Below are 23,258 nucleotides of genomic sequence, written 5' to 3'. Positions count from 1 at the left end.
TGGGCTGGCCGGCGGCGGCGGCGGCGGCGGCGGCGGCGGTGGAGGAGGAGGAGGAGGAGGCGGCGGTGATGGCAACGGAGCCCGAGCGGGCTTGAGGGCTCGGACCCAGCTCCCTCCCGCGCACCTACGGGCCGACCCGGCGCCGCGGCCCCGGCTCGCCGGGATCTTCTTGCTCGCTTCCCGGTCCGCTGCCCGGGCGGGCGGGCGGGCGGAGGCGGAGGCCGGGGCTGGCCGCCCTGCTAGCGCCCCGGACGGCCCGGCTGCTGCGCGGAGAGGAGGCCGAGTCGGTAAGAGGCGGCGGCGGGGCCTGGAGGCCGCCGGGCCCCGGCAGGGCCGTCCCCGCGCCGCTCTCGGTCTCCGGGCCGCTCCCCTCGCGCCCCGCGCGTCACTCGCCGCCCCTATTGTCTGGGCGCCGCCGCTCCCGCTCCTCCTCCCTTCCTTCCCCCTGCCCGGGCCGGCGGCTGTCAAACCCGCGGGCTCCCGGGCTCTCGGCCAGCCCTGGCCCGGCCTTCCCTGTCCTTTCCCTTTCCCTGACACCCCCTTCCGGACTCGCCTCGCCCCCTCCTCTGATGGGCGTCCGCTCACTCCTTGACCACTTCGTATGTGTGTCTGTCTTACGCATTTTCCCTTCTCTTCTGCTGTCATCTCCCGTAGCCTCCATCGTTCAGTTTTTTTTTTTTTTTTGAGGTGGTCCATTCTTTCTGCAGCTTATCTTTCTGTTTTTATTCTTTTTTCTTTTTTTTTTTTAAATATTCTTTTGGTTCAAGTTTTCTTGCCTTTCCCAATAGATTGTTTTCCTTTGTAAAAAAAAAAAAAAATCCTAGTTTAAGTCCCTCCTCATCCTTTCCTTTTCCTCTCAAGGAAGGAAATCTTGCCTTTTTGCATATTTCATCCCTGTCACTGGGTGAATTAGACTTACAGACTTTGGTCCTAGAAAATGTTAGTGTGGGGACGACCACTCAGACCACTCCCAACTGCTTTATTTTAGGAAAATAAATCTTTTTAACTTAAAAAGTTATTGTAACTGGTGAATTACCCCTTTTGAGCTCTTCCTGTAAACAGCAGACATTTGGATTGTTTCTACACATGTAAGAAACTGCCTAGACAGTTTGTTTCTAGAAAAAAATATCCATATTCATTCCCATTACACCAGGTGCTCACTGGCCAAGAGTCTTAGTGCTCTGATATTTGTGGATGCTGTGCCAGGATGTCTTCTCACTGCCCCTCAACCGTGAGCTTTTAAACTGGATCTCTCATAATTTCATAGCAGGTGTTGGTGTAAAATATATATATTTCTCTTTGGTATCAGATTCTTTCCAAGATAGAGGAAGAGGCACCTGGAATTTTGTCGGCTATATGTTTTGCCTATTTTAAGTTATGACCCAGTCATAAAAATTTACTGTTCATTTGTTAACTGTAGGGCCATAATTTCTAAAGATCACTAATATCAAAACATGTAGGGATTTCCTCAACAACCACATGTTTGTATTCCTGATTACCAGATATATTTTCATGAGACTTTGTATACCCATTATATTTTCAATAAACTCTACATAAGCAAATGTTCATGTTCTTCAAATTCTCAATACTGAAGAAGAGGCATCAAGTGTGCTAGGTAGACAATATGTGTGAATGAACTAAAGAGATAGGTCCTCATCACATTAAAAAAACAATACAGCTGCTTTTATTGTCGCTATATTTAACCTAATAGTAAATTCTAAGTTAAAAATCTAATATGCTCATTGAATGTAAGGTACAAAAATTTCCTTTCCAACTATATATTAAAATGATTGAATCATGTGCTGTCAAGTAGGGGAGCACAGAAATGAATCATCTCATTGCAAGAGGAATGGTTAGAATCCTTTCTGGCACAGAGGTTTGTCTACTGTTTCCTCCTTGTGTATTCTTAGCATAGGATTTAGGGGTGTGGTTTAGGAAGCACTCAAACACGTGAAATTAAGTGGAAAAAGTTGATTAATGTGTTCTCTTAAGAATTTCACTCATCAGTTCAGAACATAGAGCTACCTTAATTTTTTAAACACAAGACAGCATTTTCAGCTGCCCCTATGTGGAACTTTCTTGGGCACTTTCAAGTTTTGATTTAAGCCATGTAAATCATTATCAAGTTTAATGTTCCATCTATTCATTTCTAGCTAGTGTCTTTTCTGTATTCCTAATGTGTTACTAAGATTGCCTTCAGTTTGTACTTTTCATACAGATGTTGGTAACAATTCAGTTGAAAAGAATTGGCAGTTATTTTAATGTACCATGTATTGCTTTAAAAATTAGCTAAGTTTTACCTGTTCCCTGCTCAAATCATATTCTTTGTGCATTGGAATCTAACTTTCTTTTTTCTTCTTGAGGTAGTGAAAAGAATACTGCGGAATAAGATCTCAAGATGACTAAAAAGCCCCCAAATCGTCCTGGAATCACTTTCGAGATTGGTGCTCGTTTGGAGGCACTGGACTACTTACAGAAATGGTATGGAAACAGTTTTGACCTGACCCGTGTGCTATCTGAGTTGCTGTCAGTTTTCATGTAGCAGAAGCCTGAGCATGCTCACCTTTGGAGTATACATGTCCCTTAGGTTACAGATTCAGGCTTCTTAAGTGCAACATTTAAAAACTTCAGTTTGGGTGTCTTAGTATTTTCACTTTTAAGTGTTTGAGACCTGAAAGCAACAGTGTCCATCCTGCATTGTTTGGCAGAGTGTCCAGCCTTTTGACATTGCAACATGATATTATCATCTACACATTTTTCAGGATGTGTTCAAATCTATCCTGGGACAAAAAGCCTGCTGACACAGATTAGTTAAGCCTGGTACAGTGTGAGATGTATAGAGAGTATTGGTACACTTGAGAACTTAACTGAGCTATACTGGGGGAGCTAGAGAGGGAACTTACAGGCTCAGCTTCTTCAATATTGGATATAAAACTAGGTCTGTTTTCTTGCCTTACGAAAATTGGTCTTTCAAATAAGCGTTTATTAATGATTAGCATTTTTTTTCTTAGTGTATACTTTGTGAAATCCCCACTCTTTATCATCCCAACTTAAAACCCCAAGTTGCGTGTAACTTCCTTTTAAGGGAAGAACCCCAAGGCAGGTTGTGACTGAGGTACCAGGTGGGAAGTCCTCTCGCAGTTTCTCCTCTCCTGGCTCTGGCCATCTGTAGTTGATGTTCAGTGTAAACACTCCAGCATGCCCTTTACCTGGTGATGTAGAAAAAGGTGCTATTCTGCTGTGAAGCCACCATGTGGATAGAGCAGAAGGGAGACAACATGCAAAGGTCACTGGGCTACAAAGGAATAAAGACTGCCCTTTCCCAAAGGCTTCCAAGAGAGACGTGTGAGAGCTTCTGCCCTGGGAGCAATGCTGCTTTGCTCTCTCTTCTGCAGCCTGTTTTTTTGGGAGAGGTCTGGTGGTTTGGCAATTCCAAGGCATTACTTAACACATGCCTTGACATTTTCACTGCAGCTTCTTCAAGACCAGAGACATTTTTGTAGATTATTTATTTGCATTAAGTAGACTTCCTGAGTTGGCAGTGGAAGACAGAGAAATCTTGTTTAGTCATGGTATTTGACTTGAGACCCTCATTGTCTTCTAACTTTTGCCTTAGCACTTAGCTCACTTCTCTGACTGCTAACTGTAGCCTCAGTCTAGGGCTTTGGTTTAGGGCGGCATGGAACTCCAGTTTGAGGTAGATGCCCCAACTGCATCTTCATAAATAGTTCTTTTAAGGTTCTGTTATTATCAAGTGGGTAGTGTACATAGTGTAGCTGGTACTAGGCATCCTGCAGAGATGATTAGGAATAAAGTCTCCAGATATTGTCAGATGTCAGCAGGGTGTGTTGGCAGTGAAGAAGTACTCCCAATTGGGAAGTAGTGCATTAGACTGTACAACAGAATAATGCCACTTTACATAGGACTTGGTTCTCTTCATTTTGATTTGGTCAAGAGGAACTTTGTATTATCTTGGCACACTATAGAATTTCTGTGTGATGTAAAAATATAGAATACCTTTTTTAATGCTAATCTGCAGGTTTTTTTTAAGTTACTGATTTTGTGAATAAGAAGATTGTTCACTTTCATGTATTCTCAGGCTTTTTACTGAACAAAGCTGCCATTGAAGTAGCTCCCACATTTAAGAAGCACCTAGTTCATTGTTTTTCTCCATTGTTTTCACCACAGTGCTGTAACTGTCCTGCACCATGAGCAACTTACCTTTGATGGGAAATACTTGGGATCCAGTGGCTATTGAATTTATTATCCAGTAGTTATGAGAAAACAGTTATTAAAAAGACATACCTGTGAACACACTGCCTAATGTACTTCTAGCTGTTATAGTTTCCAAGAACAATTTAAAATTGTAGCTTCTCATCAAGAAATTTATGTGTATTTGTTTTGTGAGGAAGTTTCGATCTACTCATAGTGATCACCAATGATAATAATCTTAAGCAAGCATTAGCCAAAGCAATCACATGGCAGTTACTGAACTTGCCAGCAGTTTGCTTTCCATAAGCGCATGTATATACACAGTTTAGTATTTTGCTTCATGTGCCTTCTTAAGAATATATATTATATACATGTTTAGGCCAGTCAAATAATTTTTGTAAAATTGATTTTTATTTTTTTATGTCAGTAATATCAGACACCAGAATTGGATTACACTTTAATTTAACATTAGTTATTTTATTACAGAATAACTATTAAGGTGCTGACATTTATTTAATCTTATATATAGTACAAAAGTCACGTGAGACCTAGTCTTCCTAGCAGGTTTTATATCTAAATGAGACAGTAAACAATTCTTCATATCATTCTACTTGTAAAAGATGATTATTTCATATAAGTTCTTTAAAGCTTTGTCTTAGTGTCAAGAGACTAACACAGGATCATGTAATTTTTGAGAAACTGACAATTTCATGGAGACCAGAAGAGTAAAACAATTAAAAAATATGCTGATAGAACTCTTTCTTTCATACTGAGGTTTTTTTGTTTTGTTTTGTTTTGGTTTTGGGTTTGTTTTTTTCTTTGCATTTAGGGTACTTAACCTAAATATATACAGTTCAATTTAAAAAGTATTGAATCATATTTTGTTTGATTTGTTACAGGTGTTGGACAGGTAGAGCAGAGCAGGTTTACAAACCTTGTTTACTTTTTCTGTTCTCAAGGCTTTTAAACTGGACTGTATATCTGTTACTGAGAATTAATCTATGTATGACACACCTCTTAATCCCAGCTACTGGGTAGGCTCAGGCAGGAGCATTGGAAGTTACAGGCCAGGATGGGCAAGTGATAGAGACTTTTGTCTCACCAACAGAGAAGTGTTGGAGACAAAGCTCTGTGGCATAGGACTAGCCTAGCATGTGACAAGCACTGAGTTCAAGCTGTACGTTTCTCCCATTACCTCCCCTTCCCCCCCCAAAAAAAACCTATAAGACAACAATGATAAAGGTCAAAATGCCAGTTAGCTTTATTTATATGTTACAGGTTGTTTATAAATACAAAAGGAAAGCAAAATAAATCTTTACATATGCTCTAAAAATAAAAGGAACAACTCTAAATTTCATTGATAGAAATAAACTGAAGTTACCCTTCTATTTCAGTTTGGAAGGACTTTATTTAATAGGAAGATTCTGTTTCTTAGGGAAAGTGACATTGATACTGCTTCTAAACCATATCACACACTCCTTAATGTTCATAAAGATATCTTTGAAAACAAACTGTATTTTTAAATAGTGATTTACTTTTTTTTCAAAGTAAAACTATAGCTACATATAAAAAGTCATTGATGGCTTCATTATTTATCCATCCTGTAAGTGCAGGTCCTGAGAAGTCATTGACTAGTTTTCACTCTAGTATTTGCTTTTTATGCCTGGATCTCATCTATACTGACTAAACTTAACTCCTACTAAATAATGTGGCTGTTCTTAATTTTTTTTAATTTATTTTTGTTCATTTTTATTTATTTGAGTGTGGGGGGGGGGAGAGAATTGGCACGCCAGGGCTTCCAGCCACTGCAAACGAACTACAGACGCTTGCGCCCTCTTGTGCATCTGGCTAATGTAGGTCCTGGGGAATCAAGCCTGGAACTGGGGTCCTTAGGCTTCACAGGCAAGCGCTTAACCGCTAAGCCAGCTCTCCAGCCCTGTTCTTAATTTTTAAAAGTTTGATAGTCTTATTTAAAACATTGTCTTTAACTTTTTCTTGAATAGTCTACTGAAGTTTTTATCACTCATTTCCTACCTTAATTTCCACCATATTTTCCACTATAGCCTGTGTTCATCTGCATCTTGACATTTGAGTGTTAATAATCCCTTCAAGAAAGCAACATCAAAATAAAAATACAGGTGTTTTGATACAGGAGTATATTTGGTGAAAGAGAAGGTTCAGAGTTGGAGTTACAGTGGAGACACTTAAGTGGATGGGTTTAAATTTACACAGTTACTTATTAAATAAGTATGTGTAAGTCATGGTTTATCACTATAATAAAATCAATAAGACTGGCTTTTATTTACAGATTGATTTTATGGATCAAATAAGCTTGTAAACAAATAATACCTAAGCTTGTTTTGAAGTCTATAACTAGTATAAAGCACTGAAAAAATGCAAAACAAGAGAGAAGACTGAAAAATATTTGGGGATCATATTTCTAAAATCTGCAGTGTTGACATGAGAGGCAGCTGGAGTCACAAGAAAAATGTCATTAACTAGCCTTACATAGTTTCATGATCAGATTCTTATTTTTCCATAGAGTTATAGCTTACAGAGCACTCTTACAAATATTAACATGTTTAATTATTCTGAATATTATTTAAGAAATGACAAAGCTGGTATTGATTGTTGACTTAATCCTTTTGATTAGAGTTAAAATAGTTATCTACAGTAAGTGATATAATTATGAAATCAAAACAGATCAAGTAATATGCTTTGGTGTTAGTCTTAAAAATAATTGAAATATAAAGTCAATTTAATTCAGATGAGTTATGCTCTTCTGACTTCTTTTGGAATATGTCTATTTAATTCTCTTCTAGATCTAAAGAAAAGGAAAATGAAAGATTAAAAAGTGTGGATATGCCTCCAAGTATCAGAGTTTGGTAGAGCAGTATAAATTTGAATTGGCAAATGCTGTTTCCACACACTTGGAGGTTTTTGAACTGTATGGAACATTTGCAAATGTGAGTTTTTAAGTTGTTCATGAACAGAATCTTAATAGTATGAGAAAACTGAAATTAAGATTGTAACAGTTAAAAATACCTTCTAATTCAAATAAAATACATATTTTTAATAAAATGCTAGCCTTTAAAAGTTGGATATAGCTATTCATAGGAAGATATTAGCAGAGATACGCTGTGTGATACATATTTAGGCTAGGTGAATGCTCTTGAAAAGTAGTGTGTGGATCTAATTTTAAAATTCAAAACCCTATGGAATGAGTGAAAATTATAGGAAGATTAAGGTGAAAACTTAAAATAGAGATTCTTTGGCTAATATCAATAAAATTCTGTCCTTTTATATTTGAGATTATATACTTGAAAGTAGTTATTATGCTGAGCCACTAACTGCCTTTGTAAACCTAATTTCGACTCTAGACTCAAGAGAAAAATTGCCTTTGCCTATATCAACCAACATAATTGAATTAGGTTCATATGTTCACAGAAAACTTGTCCATGGTGTATAGGACACCTCTTGCAAGGATTTCAAATTGAAATTAAAAGATTCTTAAGTTCTCATGCTTTTCCTACTCAGATAGTGATGAAATTTTAATGTTAGACTCTAAGTAAACCATCAGTTTAATCATCACCTCAGTGTCTATATAAATGATTTTCTTTCTCCTTTTAAATTTCAGTTATCTTGTAAAGGAGTGGTGTGGCAGGGAAAGGGACTTCTCTGCCCTAGTGTTTTGTAGTGGGAGTGTCACATTGTAGATGATCCTTTAAGTCCTTTCAAACTATAAACTCAGTTCCTTTGTCTATCTTCATCTGTCCTGGGAGTACAGATTAAGTTTATCTCATTTGTAGATTGGAGATTAGCACAGACATGAGGTAAATAAGATAGACATGAGAACTTGTACTTGGTCAAAACTTAGTCACCACATTTAAGAGAAAATTGAGTTCAGACTAGGAGAGAAATATTTGAGATCAAAATGTAGAAATTTGAAGCATTAGATGAGTGTTTTTGCCTCAGATATAGTGAGCTTACCATTGCAGATTATTGCTTCACGTAGATTCCCAGAAGCTTTGAGCCTGTTAGCTAAAACTCAGTGTTCCCAGGCCAGAGCAGGGCCTGCCTTACTGGACTGGTGTGTGCGTATGTGGCATTTAGAAGGGTTCTGAAAGTCCTGTTCACTGCTACTCTTGCTACTTAGGATTAGAGAGCTTGAGCAAGGCTGGTTAATTTCAGATCTAGCTGTTCTCCAGAGCTGCTTCCTGAGCTTACCTTAGAAGCAAAGCTCCAAACTGACAACTTTCCTAGCCCCTTCATCTGTTTCTAAAAGTGTAAACATGAGCCCCGGGCTTTCATGGTGTGGGTTGTGTGTGTATGTGTATGTGGTGGTGGTTGGGGGTGGTGGTGGTAGTCATATAATGGACCAAAAAAAAAAAAAAAAAAAAAAGAGTTAAGTGCTAATCTGACATACCTTTTCATTACATCACTCCTGTTAAATGTCATTATTTTTTTGAATTTCATGTTTGACATATATCTTGTAGAGGACATTGATTAAAACCATTTTATCTGTTATGATAGATAGCTACTAAAAATTATGCTATTTGCTGATATTTTAGGATACTTCAGTTTTGGATTCAAATGACTTTTTAATCTGAGGGAGAAAATAATTTGCTTCCATTGCTAATTGTGTGTTGTATGTTTGCATATTTAAAAAAATTAACATGCTACTGAAAAGGCAGGGTAGTTTTGCTAGTCTAGATAAGGGTCTCAGGTTTTCAGTATTTATTTTTGCAGAACTGTTTCACCACCACTTCTCACCAGTTACAACTCTCATCTGGATACTGCATTCTTTTTTTAACTTAAAAGCAGATATTATGTCAGTTACTCTACTTGGGGAAGATCATTGCAGTAAAGTTTAAGCAAGAACATGGGTATTTATAGAATATTGAGAGTGTCATAAGAGTCCTTTTGCTCATTGGCAAAAGAAGTCCACAAAAACCCTAAAAAATAGTCTCTAACTAAAATAGCTTCTAGCTTATACGTGCTCATGTACAAGCTATTTCTGTGAAATTACACACACACACACACACACACACACACACACACACCACCAAACATAATTTATCAAAGTTGGCTGAACTTAGTGGGTTTGTAAGAATGGAGCTTCTGAAATACCTACTTCAGTGAGTTTTGGCTTATGGGGTTTGCATAAGGTGATATTTGTTACCCTGGATTGGCAAATTTAATTTATATTTTAAAGTCAGTGTTTTCCTGAATTTTGTCTTAATTATTTTATCTGTGTCATACCAACTTAAAAAAAAGTTTTATTTAGAGAGGGAGAAAGGGACAGATAGAGCAAAAGGATACACCAGAGCCTCTGGGCCATTGCAAAGAACTCCAGGCGCATGTGCCACCTTGTACATCTGACTTCCATAGGTACTGGGAAATCGAACTTGGGTCTTTAGACTTCACAGACAAGCACCCTAACTGCTAGGCCATCTCTCCAGCCCTGTCATACCAACTTTTAAGCATAAGAGTGAAGCTGCTTCTCAGTGTTTCATGATAGAATATTTCATTCTCAGGCAGAGTTGAGATGCAGTCCTGCTTTTGTTTTGAAAACTTTTATAAAACAAAAGAGCCTTACAACACATGTTAAGTGATTAAGAGCTCAGCATGGTTTCTGCCTTAATAAGCATTCATGCAATTAAATAGTAACATGAACAGTAGTTATTTTTAGAAAGAGACAAGTGAAACAAATTGCTACAAATTCCTAGAACTAACCAGTAGGTGTATTACCAAATAGGACTGCAGGAAAAAAATACTGGATGTTTTGACTTGCTTGCATAATGAATTAGTATGGGTATAGAAGAAAGAATATCACCTTTGAGTTCAACACTAGTGAGTGGGAGAGATAGTTTAGCAGAAGTAGAGAGCAATTCTTGATCTTAGGGGTTCTCATGGTGATAGAAGGTAAATAGAAAACTAGAAGCAGGTTGAACTTGGGGTTTCTACTGAAAAAGTATAATGAAGGTGAGTATGGAAAAATCAAATATTATGATGAGATTCTCAAAGTTCAGCATTAGAGAAGATGTGCTTTTGCCCCGTAATTTGAACCCATGTTCATGAGAATCTTGATTATTTTGTGTGTTTCATTTTGCAGTATCCAGTTTGAATTAAAATTTTGATTTCAGTATGTTTTTCAAGTGTGAAAGAAATTAGTATGCAGTGTCTGAACACATTGGCTTCTCCAACACCAGCACAATCCTTTTTTATTGTAGGGTAGTCAGTGGTTGACCGGATGTAGAAACAGTGAAAATTACAGAGTATAATGTATATTCTAAGTGCTTCCAGGAAGGTCAAATATTAAAGGGTTGCTAGGTTACATGAGGCTTAGGTTTGCTTTGGGTTACATTTCACCTTAATTTTATTAACAAATAATCCTCCACCTAGCAATTAGGTTAGCTCCAGTGCAAGCTCCTAGTTTGTTTTAGTTCATTCTTAATGAATATGTATTATACTTAGAAGTTTTTATCCACAAAACTTTTTGTTGTTAATTCTTGGGATTCTGCTAACATTTAGATTATGTTTAACACATATTTGAAGTTATTTTTAATTTTAATATATTTTATATTTTACAATCCTTTAAAACTTAACTACCTTATCAAAGAGAAAATTCTTTAAAAAGTACCTTTTTTGCAGATGTCTGTAGTTGTTGTGGCATGGTGTATGCTGTATGGTGTGTGCACATGCACACATTGTGCACATTGATGCAGAGTCCAGAGGCGAACTTCAAATGCCTTTTTGTATAGCTCATTGGAGTGTTCCTTCAGGTGGGATGTGTCCCTGCCCTGAGCCACTATGTTAAGACTCCTTCTGTTCCATTGCCGTGTGTCTTTACCAGTCCTTGGATTGCTTTGAATCCTCCTTGTCTTTGCTGATAAGATGAAATGAATGGAGAACTGTTAGTTCCTAAATCATGTCTAGCAGACTTTTTGCTGTCTCATCAACATAAACAAGTGATTATTAACATGCATAACTTGAAAATTTAATACAATTTTTCTTTTTATTTATTTATTTATTTGAGAGTGACAGACACAGAGAGAAAGACAGATAGAGGGAGAGAGAGAGAATGGGCGCACCAGGGCTTCCAGCCTCTGCAAACGAACTCCAGATGCGTGTGCCCCCTTGTGCATCTGGCTAATGTGGGACCTGGGGAACCGAGCCTCGAACTGGGGTCCTTAGGCTTCACAGGCAAGCGCTTAACCGCTAAGCCATCTCTCCAGCGAAAATTTAATACAATTTTTAAAAATGCCCTTGCCATTTTGATTGACATGATATTTATACAAATACCTATTAAATTAAATCCCTATTCAAAACTTTCAGTGAAATCTTTTGGACATTTGTTAACGTATTCTGATTTTGCTTGGCAGGTTGTAACCTATTGATTTTACACACTCTGTCCTATAGGTTAAGTGTAGGGGATTTTCCATGTCATTTTTCTGTGGTTGATTTTATTTATCAATATATGTAATAAAATCCAGATAGATCAAACTAGACAGCAAGTCAGAATGAATTCCTTAAATACAAGTAATGCTCAAATAGTGCATTTCTTATTGCTGCTCCAAGGTGAACTTTTAAAAAAAAATCCATAGATACACCTGGCATATGCTCGTATTCCTTCCTCTGTTATCAAAGGATGATATATATAGCACACTAGTGCTTGCAGATGGTCTTGCTTCTATGTGTTTGTCCAAGAACCCCTGACAATCTGATTCCATTAGGAATCTGTCTCTGGATAACACTCATGCACATCCACATAGCACATAGCATTCTGTAAGGAGCTCCTGGTCCTGACCTAGTGGCTGAATCAAGTCTTTCCCACATACTGCACTGAGCAAAGGGGCCCAGTGTAGGAATTCACCAGCAACAGGAATTCCCATGTTCAATCCCTTGTGTTACCCAACTGAGAGTTGACAACATTGGAAACTGATGAGGTATCTTCAGTGTGATCAACTTCTTTGATCAGGGTTGGGTTCTTTGTGAATTATGAATTTAGAATGTGTAGATATGAGTTTCTCTTTGAATAGTCTTGTGGGAGTTGAAGGTACTAATTAGTGTCAGGGTTTCACTATGTCAGGTAACATAATAACTAAGAATTTAGAGATGGTAAAAATCATTTTTATTTTTAGCAGTGGCTCTGCTTTAGTTGTAATTGCGGCCACAGTTTTGCTTGGTCATGAAGGAATACATACCACTTCAAAAGGGACCCATTCAAATTGGCAAAAATTATTATCAAGTCTATGTATTTTTTGGATTATCATTTACTCATTTTTTGGGGTTAACTATTTTCTTTGAGTTTCTTCAAGGAAAATAAAAGCACTTTGTTTTTCAGGCTTCAGGTGTGAAAGGCACAGAGGTGAGGTGGATATGGAGCAATGCAGGCAATGTTTTTTTTCTCAGAAGTACATATCACCAGTTCAGAGTTTTGGATGCATGAGTATCCACCCTTTGGAGTGGGATAATACTAGGGAAGGAAGGAAGATGATGGAAACTTGGTGTTTTTTTTTCAATAACAGAAGTTAAATGTACAACGTTATGTCAGATTTTGGCATTGAGGAGTCTTCCTTTTAGTGAAGCTGCATTCTCTCCCCATCTCTTCGGTTGAAAGTTGAGAGATGGCATCTGTGGTGGTTTTATCTCATTCCTGTTCCTGATTGTTTTGTCTTCCTGTCTGACACTGTGAACTCTGAAACTCTAGTCTCCCACTTCAGTTGTTTCTTGAATCATTCATAGCTGTATGAGGCTTTACTTGAACAGCTTTCTGTGATTCAGCCTTTTAGAATGACAAAACAAAAACATTAACATTGCATCTTCCAAATTCAGGAAAGAAGGTCTTATGTTCATTCACAGTCAGTTATAGTGAAGCATAAATAGTGCATCAAAATAATACTGCAGTAGTGCAAGCAAGAGAGGGAGGTTTTATGAGGACATTTGCTCAACAATATTTTTCTTCCACTGTATATATCAAAATATTACTAGTATGGGCCATCTGCTAGAACAGAGTAATCTTCATTGTATAGGGCTCCGTATGAAGTGCCTTGCCATATGTGAAATGCACACTTCACATGTGCTGCAAAGATCATTATGATACTATTCCTTTAAAAGGTGTAACAGATGACAAATTAAGTACAAGCTTTAAGTGGCTCCCTGCTATCTGTTGAATAAAGGGCCATTTCATTAACTTGCTATTTCAAAGCCCTTCATGTGTGAACCAAGGAACAAGGCCAGCTTAATGGCCCACACTCTCCTCTATCCACATTACTTACCAGGTAGTCTAATCAAATGTAATGTTATTGTTTCTGTCAAGCATCCTTAAATCTGATACCACATTCTGCTTGTCCTGAAGTATTAGGCTACTCTCTTACCTAGAGTCACATTACTCTTAACATAAATGAGCATGGAGTGAACTTGTTCTATATATACTTTGACATGTCATCTTTGAGTTTAAAGCCTTGAAAATTTCCAAGTTCAACATGTATATTATCTCTTAAGAGGCTTTACTAGACTCCCTACTGTTCTCTGAATTATTTAGACATGGGAGATAAATTTGTGTATCCACTAGGCAGTTTTGCTGTGTAAATTGTTATCCAGATACAGGCCTTGTGCCTTCTGTGGGCATGCAAGCTTCTGATCTAGTCACTCTTCACCTTGCACAGTTCCTGCCCCACTTGTATTCTTTAGTTTGTTAGGTGGAGGCTGTGTTGTCTATAGGTTGGACAGAAATCAACAGGAGTTAATGTACAGAAAGAGCAGTCTACTTTCAATAAGTAATGAGCATCTACTGAGCCTGACACCACAGTATGCCTCATTCCTTCTCCAGCTTCAAGCTAGCTCACTGGTGGTATGTTATGATGTTTCTTGTTTTCTATGAGCAGAGCCTAACAAGTGACTTTGAATACATGCTGAAATATTTATTGAAGGAATGAACAGAAATTGTTACTCATGGTAATTATAATTCTGATACCTTTAAGATTTAAAATTTGATTATCCAACCAGCAAAAAGTAAAATAGATTATAATCCTATGTATTTGCATTACTTAATTCTTAGCTTGCATCCTAATTATACATACAATTTTCTACACATTTATGTAGAGATAACAACATACTTATTCTGAAGAGATGTTTCCCAAAATGTAATTTTTAAATTGGCTGTTGTTTCAGACATCTTTTCAGCCAACAGAATTTGAAATATTTTAAGAAAACCATGAGTTGATTAAAAATAAAATCTAGATTTACATTATTTAAATTCATTTGGTTTCTGATTCTTTACTGAATTGAATCATGTTATGAAAATAGAGCTGTATTTAACTCAGTTACTGTTCTCATTTTGAAAGATGGTTTAAATCTTTAGCATCCCATACATTTTACTCAAAATGTAAAAGATATGATAAATTCAGAGAAATTGGAAGCTCCTGCTTTGTAATCAGAGTGTCAGGGCTGCTGTATGGTGAGCATCAAGGTCAGGCTTGTAGGCTTCCTTCATGCCAGTGACAGGGCGACATCTATATAAGCAGCCCTCAGAGCAGTGCTGGTGCAGTGCAGCCCATGAGCATTGTAGTTTGGAGTCTCCATGAGTTAGGTAGACAGGCCTACCTCAAGAAGTGTGTTCACTGCCTACATTTTCTTAGCTTGATTCTTTTCTAAAAGGAAATGTTCCTTAGCTATACCCACTTTCCCCAGAAGACAAATACTAAGGTGATACTTGAGTCAGCCATCACAGTGGGCATGAGGAGGCGTGAAGATAGCCTGCTTTACTTTGTATTCCTGCTGAGCACTGGGAGTGGTGGCTGCTGTGGTGTCACTGCTAGGTTCTGGTGACTGTGGGGTGAACATTACCTAGGTACTTCCAGAACTCACAGGCTAGACTGCCTTTCTAGGATCATGTTTTCTAGTCATGTATTGTCACAGAAATGTTAAAAAACATTATGTGACGAAAGGAGCTACATACTTCTCGAAGTTTGGAAACTAGTGAATATTAACTTTTTAATTTTGTTATGTTTATTTATTGCGGGGGGGGGTTAGAAAGAGAATGGTTGCCCCAGAGCCTCTAGCACTGCAAATGAACTCCAGACACATGTAGTATATGTGAGTACTGGGGAATGAAACCCAGACCATCAGGTTTTGCAAGCAAATACCTTTAACTGCTGAGCCGTCTTCCCAACCCAACATTAATACTTTTTAATTTCTCTAGATTATTTGACATTGGGCCTTTTTGTGAGACACGTTAGTGTCTCCATTCTTTTGCACTCATTTTGGCAATCAATGTACAGAGGATTTTAACATGAGCATTGTGTTAGAGCAGCAGGAAAGGGTACTGTGGGAAGTCTGCACAGCACACACATTGTTCCCTGTTCTTTTTGTTGTTATTTTGTTTTACTTTTACAATGTAGGATCTCACTCTAGCCCAGGTTGTCCTTACCGTGCAGTCTCAGGCTGTCCTTGAACTCACAGTGATCCTCCTACTTCTACCTCCCAAGTGCTAGGATTAAGGGCCTGTGCCACCACACGCTGGAGTTCCCTGCTGAAAAGCCCTGAGTAAGGAGTAAACAAATGACAGGAAGTACCTTCAACTGGGCAGAAAGACAAGTATGCATAGAAGCACTGGTAAGGTAGCACAGTGTGGCATGCATGAGAAAATAGGAGTGGCTCCATACCGTGAGACATCAGTGGGGCTAACTCACGACTAAGATTACTTGAGAAGAATTGAAACTATTGAGATACATGTATAAAAGACCCTGAACAACATGACTGTTCTATAAAATAGTAACTTCAAACTTCTGTAATTGCTATTGTGCTTTATGCTTAAATCTGGTTTCTACAAAGAAAAGAAAGATTGCAAATTTATCCAGAGGTAAAAAAAATATATGATAAATTATGACCGAATCATCGCCCATATGCTGCTGTTGAGCTCCTAGTGTTATATTTTTAACAATTGAGTTATCTGTGATCAATTTAAAGTAGTGTAAAGTTTCAAGTGAACTATTTTTTTTTTTTTGGAGTTGATAATGGAGACTTGTCACATGAATTCAGAACATTCATGTATTGTTGTTGTTTTTTTTTTTTTATTTGAGAGAGACAGACACAGAGAGAAAGACAGATAGAAGGAGAGAGAGAGAATGGGTGCGCCAGGGCTTCCAGCCTCTGCAAACGAACTCCAGACGCTTGCGCCCCCTTGTGCATCTGGCTAACGTGGGACGTGGGGAACCGAGCCTTGAACCGGGGTCCTTAGGCTTCACAGGCAAGCGCTTAACTGCTAAGCCATCTTTCCAGCCCTTGTATTGTTTTTATATATTGAAATTGAAAGTGCTATTGAGCATTTCCTTGCCATTATTGATCCTCATTATGGAATAGGAGAAGATGCAGAAACAGAAAACAGTGCTTATGTCACATAGAGAGGTGGACATATTGGTGTGCCCATTAAATATAATTTACATGTTTATAATATTACTAAATATAGTTAGTGCTTATTTATTTTTACACTTTCTACACTATTAAACCCAACATTGAAAAAATAATATTCCATTTAGTTAAGTATGCAATTGATTGTGTAACTAGAACATCTTGAGTTTTTCCAATCATATTTTAGAGAGTTTCTATTATTTCAAATCATCCTTTGAAAATATAATGCCAAAATTGGGATTACTGCATCAAAAAAGTATGAATTTAATGTCAGGCGTGGTGGCGCATACCTTTAATCCCAGCACTCAGGAGATGAGGTAGGAGGATTGCTGTGAGTTTGAGGCTACCCTGAGACTCCATAGTGAATTCCAGGTCAGCCTGGGCTTCCGTGAGACCCTACCTCAAAAAACCAAAAAAAAAAAAAAAAAAAAAAAAAGTAGAAATTTGTGTAAGTCTCAACATATATCATCACACTGGTTTCTAAAAGAGTTTAGCATTTCATATTTCTATCTGGAGTATATCAAAGAGTATTTCCTCAGATCTTGCGAGCATTCATTCATTAAAAAGTGATAGTAGTAATTTAGAGTTTATGGGTTCAGTAGTTAAAAAGTATGGCATACAATGATTTTTATGGTAAGCAATCATTCAACGTAATCTTTGTATTTAATATTGTCTTCCACTGATACAAAGATTCACTCTTTCAAAAGTTAATTTACTTATTTGTGTGTATGTATGGGTGTGCCAGGGTCTCCTGCCACTGCACATGAACACTAGATGCTTGTGCAACCACATTTTGCATCTGGCTTATATGGGTACTTGGAAATTGAACCTGGCCTGGCAGGCTTTGTAAGCTGGCTCCTTCAACTGCTGAACCATCTTTCTAGCTCCATGATTCACTGTTGATATGGATTTTTTTTTTTTTGAGGTATCCATCACGAATTGAAAAAATTGACTATGAGGAGGGCAAGATGTTAGTCCATTTTGAGCGCTGGAGTCATCGTTATGATGAGTGGATTTATTGGGACAGCAATAGGTTGCGCCCCCTTGAGCGACCTGCATTGAGAAAAGAAGGGCTAAAAGATGAAGAAGATTTCTTTGTAAGTAGCAGGCTTTTCCCTTGGCTACTTTTGCTCAATGTATAATGGCACATTTTTAAAAAAATGTGTTCAATTTTCAAAATCCTGTTTCTGTAAAGGAAATGTTTATTATACATGGAATTGATCTTAAAAGTTATTTGAATAGGATTTTAAAGCTGGGGAAGAAGTTCTGGCTCGTTGGACAGACTGTCGCTATTACCCTGCCAAGATTGAAGCAATTAATAAGGAAGGTATGTATTTAAAATGATTTTTGGTGTAAATGGAACTCGTATTAAAATTTGAGTATATTTTAACTCTTTCTTGCTTTGAATTGTACTGAGTGAAGTTGTGCTAGTGTTCTCCCCGAGCTGTGTTATGGACTGTTACCGTGGAATGGCGCATCACCACCGACAAGCGAGTGTAGGCAGTTAGTACAAGTACATAACTTCTTAAAACAGATCCAGCTGCCAGCTTACAGGCTTTTGTGCATTTCATTTCTACTTTTATATTTCCACTTTGTGGCTGTCATATTTATGACCATCTCAACCAGAGTATAAGGAATGGTTCTAGCTCATGAGTAAAATACTGTATTGTTACCTGAGAAAAGATACTCTTTATGGTACCTGTTTCTTCTCTAGTTTCATTAATATCCACAGATAATTGGGTGCTCACTTTCCTACTCAACTTTATTGACATTTGTTAGAGTATTCAACACTGAGCTGAATTTGCTAGAGCAATCATAAATGTTAAAAATAACAAAAAAGTTAGGTGTGTTGGTATAGCATACGCCTGGGAAATCTTTCAGACACATAATAGACTTAAAAAACAAAATTGTATACTGATTAATTTGGAAAAGCAGAGTAATTAATAGTAGATAAGCTTAGAAAATATGTTGTTTTTCAAATTTCTCATTTAAAAATCTATTTAAGGGCTGGAGAGATGGCTCAGCAATTAAGTCATATGCCTGCAAAGTCTAACATATCAGGTTCAGTTCCTCAGTACCCATGTAAAGCCAGATGCACAAAGTGGTGCATGTATCTGGAGTTCATTTGCTGTGGCTAGAGGCCTTGGTGTGCCCATTTTCCCTCTCTGCCTCTTTCTCTCTCTCCTGATAAATAAATTTAAATTTCAATAGTTAAAAAATCTATTTAAACCTATTCTGAGCTCTTTGGAAGTATATTTTTCAAGATATTGATTATTGTTATTTTTTAAACTTGACCACTTGTTGTGCCATTGAGTGACAGATTTTTGGCATGGGTCTTTGATCCATGTGTGGGACAGTACCTTTGAACTGAGTCCTGAAAGACATGCAAATGAGTTACAGAAGAGCTAAAAGGGCTTCTGACATTAGAAATTATACATGTGAGAGCTGTGCTATTTTAATGAACTACAAGGAATATAAAGTGAACAGTTCTTGGGAATGGTTGGGAAAGGGTGGCCAGGATAAATGCCTGAGGCATCTCGAATCTTGTGGAAAAAAAAAAATTAATTTTGTTTGGGGGTGATTGGAGCCATGATGAAATTTAAGCTGAGGAAACATTTAAAAAGATAAAACTTAGGTGTAAAGACATATAGCTCATACCACTTTACAAGTATTTTAATCCCATTTTGGCTGTAATGAATTGAAGCCACAGGAATGGCTGTGGTTTTAATCCTAATGGTTGCCTACTCTAGCAGAACCTCAGCCAGCAGGCTTATTGCTCCTTTTTCCTTAGTGTCTACAGTTCTGGTCAACTGTATTCTGGAACTCACTTGATCTAGGCTTGTTCTCAGTGTCCCTCTGTGACCAGTCCAGAGCCTAGCACAGAGTAGGCTCAGTAACAGTCTGGGTGGAAGAAGTAAAGAGTCCGTTCTCGTTGTAATATGATCCACCTGAAACCAAATACAGCAAAATGAAGCACTGCAAACTTCAGACTTTCCATGCTTTAGGTCCCTGAGCATGTGCATATACAGTTGTGTACACATATGCATACACACCACACTCAAACAGAACCACCCTTGTTGCTTATCCTTTCCAACATATCTGCAGGTGTTTCATAAAGATACTGCACTTTGCATTGGAGGAGAAGTGGTGATAACTGGTACTGGGACTGCTGCCAGTTTAGGAGTAGCTCTAGTCAGCCCTTAGTGGTATATTAGCAATTAGTATTATTTTTAACCTGTCTGTGGTAATATTTTATGATCTATAGATGTCCTTCTACATGGCAGATGTGCCTGTCTCTTTACTCCAAAAAGAAAAGAAAGAAAGAAAGAGAAAGGCAGAAGAAGCCTTCAATTGACTATAAAGGCAAAGAAAATGAACACATGTGACCCCTGTCTGCGAGACAGCTGACAAGTGAAGAGATGGAGCTAGGAAGTATATTACTAGCTAGTGAGGGACTTTCATCCTGATGACCATGGTCCTTGAAGAATGGTTAGAGTTGGGCACAATTCAGGGATGGAGGAAATAGTATGAATGAAACTGTGATGGACAATGGCCCTGCCAGTGGCTGGGCTGCTGTGGAGTGCCATGTGGAGAAAGAAGTGGGACAGTTACAAGAATGACTTACATGTGTTTGACATTTTGGAAAAATGTCCCAATGTTTTTACATCCATCCTGATCACTTGGTGATTTTTTATCAAGACTTATGTTTTAGATACTTTTGATATTGAATATTATGTTAATTGTAGGAAGATATGAAATTGAATTGTATTATTCAGGTCATAAAAAAATCTTTGCACATATATGCCATTGGCTTTTGTATCAATTTTAAAACCATTAATAATTATCACATTTCTTGTCCGTACTTCTTTTTTAAAGGCCAGCTGTTTGTTTACAAGTGGCACTTTGCTCCTTCTGTAAGTGTAAATCCATATGATTTTCCCCCATAATCCCATCTTACACTGCCCTGACCTGCTAGCATGGAGTCTGCCACCAACAGTGAATGTGCTTCAGGGCCTGTAGGCAGCCTCCCTCAGTGTCAGTACGACTGGCTGGTTGTGCTGCTTCCTACCTGAGTCTCCAGGCAGTCTGTCTGCTGTGCTGATCTCATCTGCACATAAAGACTTACCTGCAGGATGCTTCCTTCCGTGTTAGAGGATCTAGAATTCTTGCTTGAGTTCATACTATTGCAGATCATCTTCCTGAGAATTTTTTTTTTTTTTTTTTTTTTTAGATCAGATCATTCTGTTTCTTATTTTAGAAGAGTTTTGGGGGGATAGCTAATGGTTTTTCCTATAGAAATACTGTGTAAATAGTGATGAAGCATACTATTACTATGTAAATAATGATTTTATTTTTGTCACATATGTCTAGGCACATATATTTTTTATTCATACAAAGTTTAAATTCTAAAGTAGTAAAGCAAAGTTATATGTAGCTGGGGGCTGGAGAGACGTTTTAGCAGTTAAAGTGCTTGCCTGCAAAGCCTAAGGACTAAGGTTCAATTCCCCAGTACCTACATGCACAAGGTGGCACATGTTTGCAGTTTGTTTGCAGTGGCTAGAGGAGGCCCTAGTTGTACCCATTCTCTCCTTTTCTCTCTTTTTCTCTCTCTCCTTCTGTCTCTCAAATAAATAAATAAATAAATAGATAAATACATAAATAAATGAAAGAAAGAAAGTTCTAGCCAGGTGTGGTGACACACACCTTTAACCCCAGAACTTGGGAGGCAGAGGTATAAGGATCACCATGAGTTTTAGGCTACTCTGAGACTACATAGTGAATTCCAGGTCAGGCTGGGCTAGAGTGAGACCCTACCTTGAAAAACAAAGTTCTGTGGGACTAATTTATCAAAATTATAAGTTGTGTACATTTTAAGGGAATATTAGTTTTAAGAAGAGAAAATGTACTTAATAAATTCAACAGAATTCATAAAAGGGCACATTTGCACAGTTGTTACCACAAAGCATTCATTCATATCAGGCACTACCAGGTAGCTTCTAGGTACTGCTATAAGGTTACAGATGGTTTCTAATTCTGACTGCTCCTATTTCAGGAACATTCACAGTTCAGTTTTATGATGGTGTAATCCGTTGTTTGAAAAGAATGCACATTAAAGCAATGCCTGAGGATGCTAAGGGGCAGGTAAGAGTGTTCAGTATTCCTAGCCACTTACAGGGATGTCTTCTTGAACAGTGTCGGATCCACATATAAATGTATATCTATGTTTTTTTTAAATGAACTAATTGTAGGGTTATGTGCTGATAGCCCCAAATAGCAGCCAGAAAAAGAGGCTTAGAATGTAAGATAAATTATACACTTGATTTTTGCTTCTTTGGTTTTAGACCTGCTAAAGTTATAGGTCACTAGTTTCTGTTCCAGGTGAAATCCCAGCATCCACTAAGCTGGTGTTGTCCTATCGACCCAGCTGGATCGTGTAACCAGTCTATGGGAAGTGAGGTAAGTGCCTTTTTGCTTTTAAATTTTATTTTATTTTATTTAGTATAGAATATCATTTACAAAGTTAATTTTGAATATGAAATTTGACATTGAGTTTCTGATCTTCTTCTTTCCTTCTACAAAGCAGTCATTCACCTTCTTTAAAAGGCGCTTACCTGACACTGTAGGCTGTTTCAGGTAGGGCTCTCTGAGTCGCATGACAGAAGCAGTACATTCTATGCTTTGTCACTGCACAGAGCAAGATGAGTGGTAAGACTGAAAGGAGAGTCTGGGATGGAGTTACAAACCATGACTTCATTTGTCAATTATGCTTCCTGAAATACAGGAAAGAGAGGTGCCAGTAGAAGCTTAAGTATTTTCTTTTATGTTCTGCTGTTATTTGGGATCTTCAGCACCTGGACCTACAATTAATTTTAAGATCTTGAAAATAATCTATGAATATGTTTAATGTGAAAATATGTGTCTGTGTTTTCTATGCCATGCAGCAAAAAGTGTCATCTTGAAATGTGTTGAAATCATCTGGCTAGCTTCAGTTATGTACATGTAGAATCTGAAGTATGTAATCGATTCTCAGTCATTATTTTTAAAGAAATATTCTGAGAAGCATGATTGTTTAGTTATGAATGATCAGCTAGTGCTTATGTACTTACTGATATGTAAATGCAGTTTAAAATGAAAATGCTTTTGATCCTAAAGGCACTTTGTGTCCACCTAAATGTACAAATAAATAAAATGTTTTTGGAGTACCCATTGGTGTGCTTTCTTGGACTGATTAAAATGTTGAGATCATAGTTTGCTACATATCTGCTTAAACAGAAGTGTCTTAATTTCTGTGTTTATTTGGCTTCATACTACAGTTTTGTAACTATTTATTCAGAGGTCATGAGGTGGCACCATTACTGTTACCTTAAAGTGTTCTTCCCTCCATCAAAGTGGGACATTGAGCCAATTATTTTGGTGGCTAAATTACAGGCTGTAGAAATAAGATTTGTTACATGTTTTGGGTGTTTATTTTTGTAAATATTTTAGTCATGACTGTAAAATCAATGCCAAAATACCAGCCTACTAGAGGAGCATTGGGGCAGTATACTTTATTATTTCATTTTTCTTATTAAGCAGGTTAAAAGTATTTATAAAAGTTATTTTTATAAATTTTCATTTCATGCATGTTTTTA

The 23,258-nt window shown here is 37.6% G+C and overlaps 1 protein-coding gene across 1 annotated transcript in view; it reads left to right on the top strand.

Annotated features, from left to right (window-relative positions):
- The first annotated feature begins 202 nt into the window (after positions 1-202).
- The window catches only part of Phf20l1 (PHD finger protein 20 like 1), a 78,250-nt gene continuing 55,194 nt past the window's right edge, over positions 203-23,258 (top strand). The window contains exons 1-6 of the mRNA XM_045142704.1: positions 203-287; positions 2,368-2,481; positions 17,552-17,723; positions 17,869-17,953; positions 21,680-21,768; positions 22,006-22,083. Coding sequence (XP_044998639.1) covers positions 2,399-2,481; positions 17,552-17,723; positions 17,869-17,953; positions 21,680-21,768; positions 22,006-22,083 — 507 coding nt within the window. The 5' untranslated portion in view covers positions 203-287; positions 2,368-2,398. The remainder of the gene's footprint in view (positions 288-2,367; positions 2,482-17,551; positions 17,724-17,868; positions 17,954-21,679; positions 21,769-22,005; positions 22,084-23,258) is intronic.

The sequence above is a fragment of the Jaculus jaculus genome, chromosome 2, assembly GCF_020740685.1.
Source record: "Jaculus jaculus isolate mJacJac1 chromosome 2, mJacJac1.mat.Y.cur, whole genome shotgun sequence".
NCBI classification, from domain to species: Eukaryota; Metazoa; Chordata; class Mammalia; order Rodentia; family Dipodidae; genus Jaculus; species Jaculus jaculus.
This window is presented reverse-complemented; position numbering and strand designations above follow the sequence as displayed.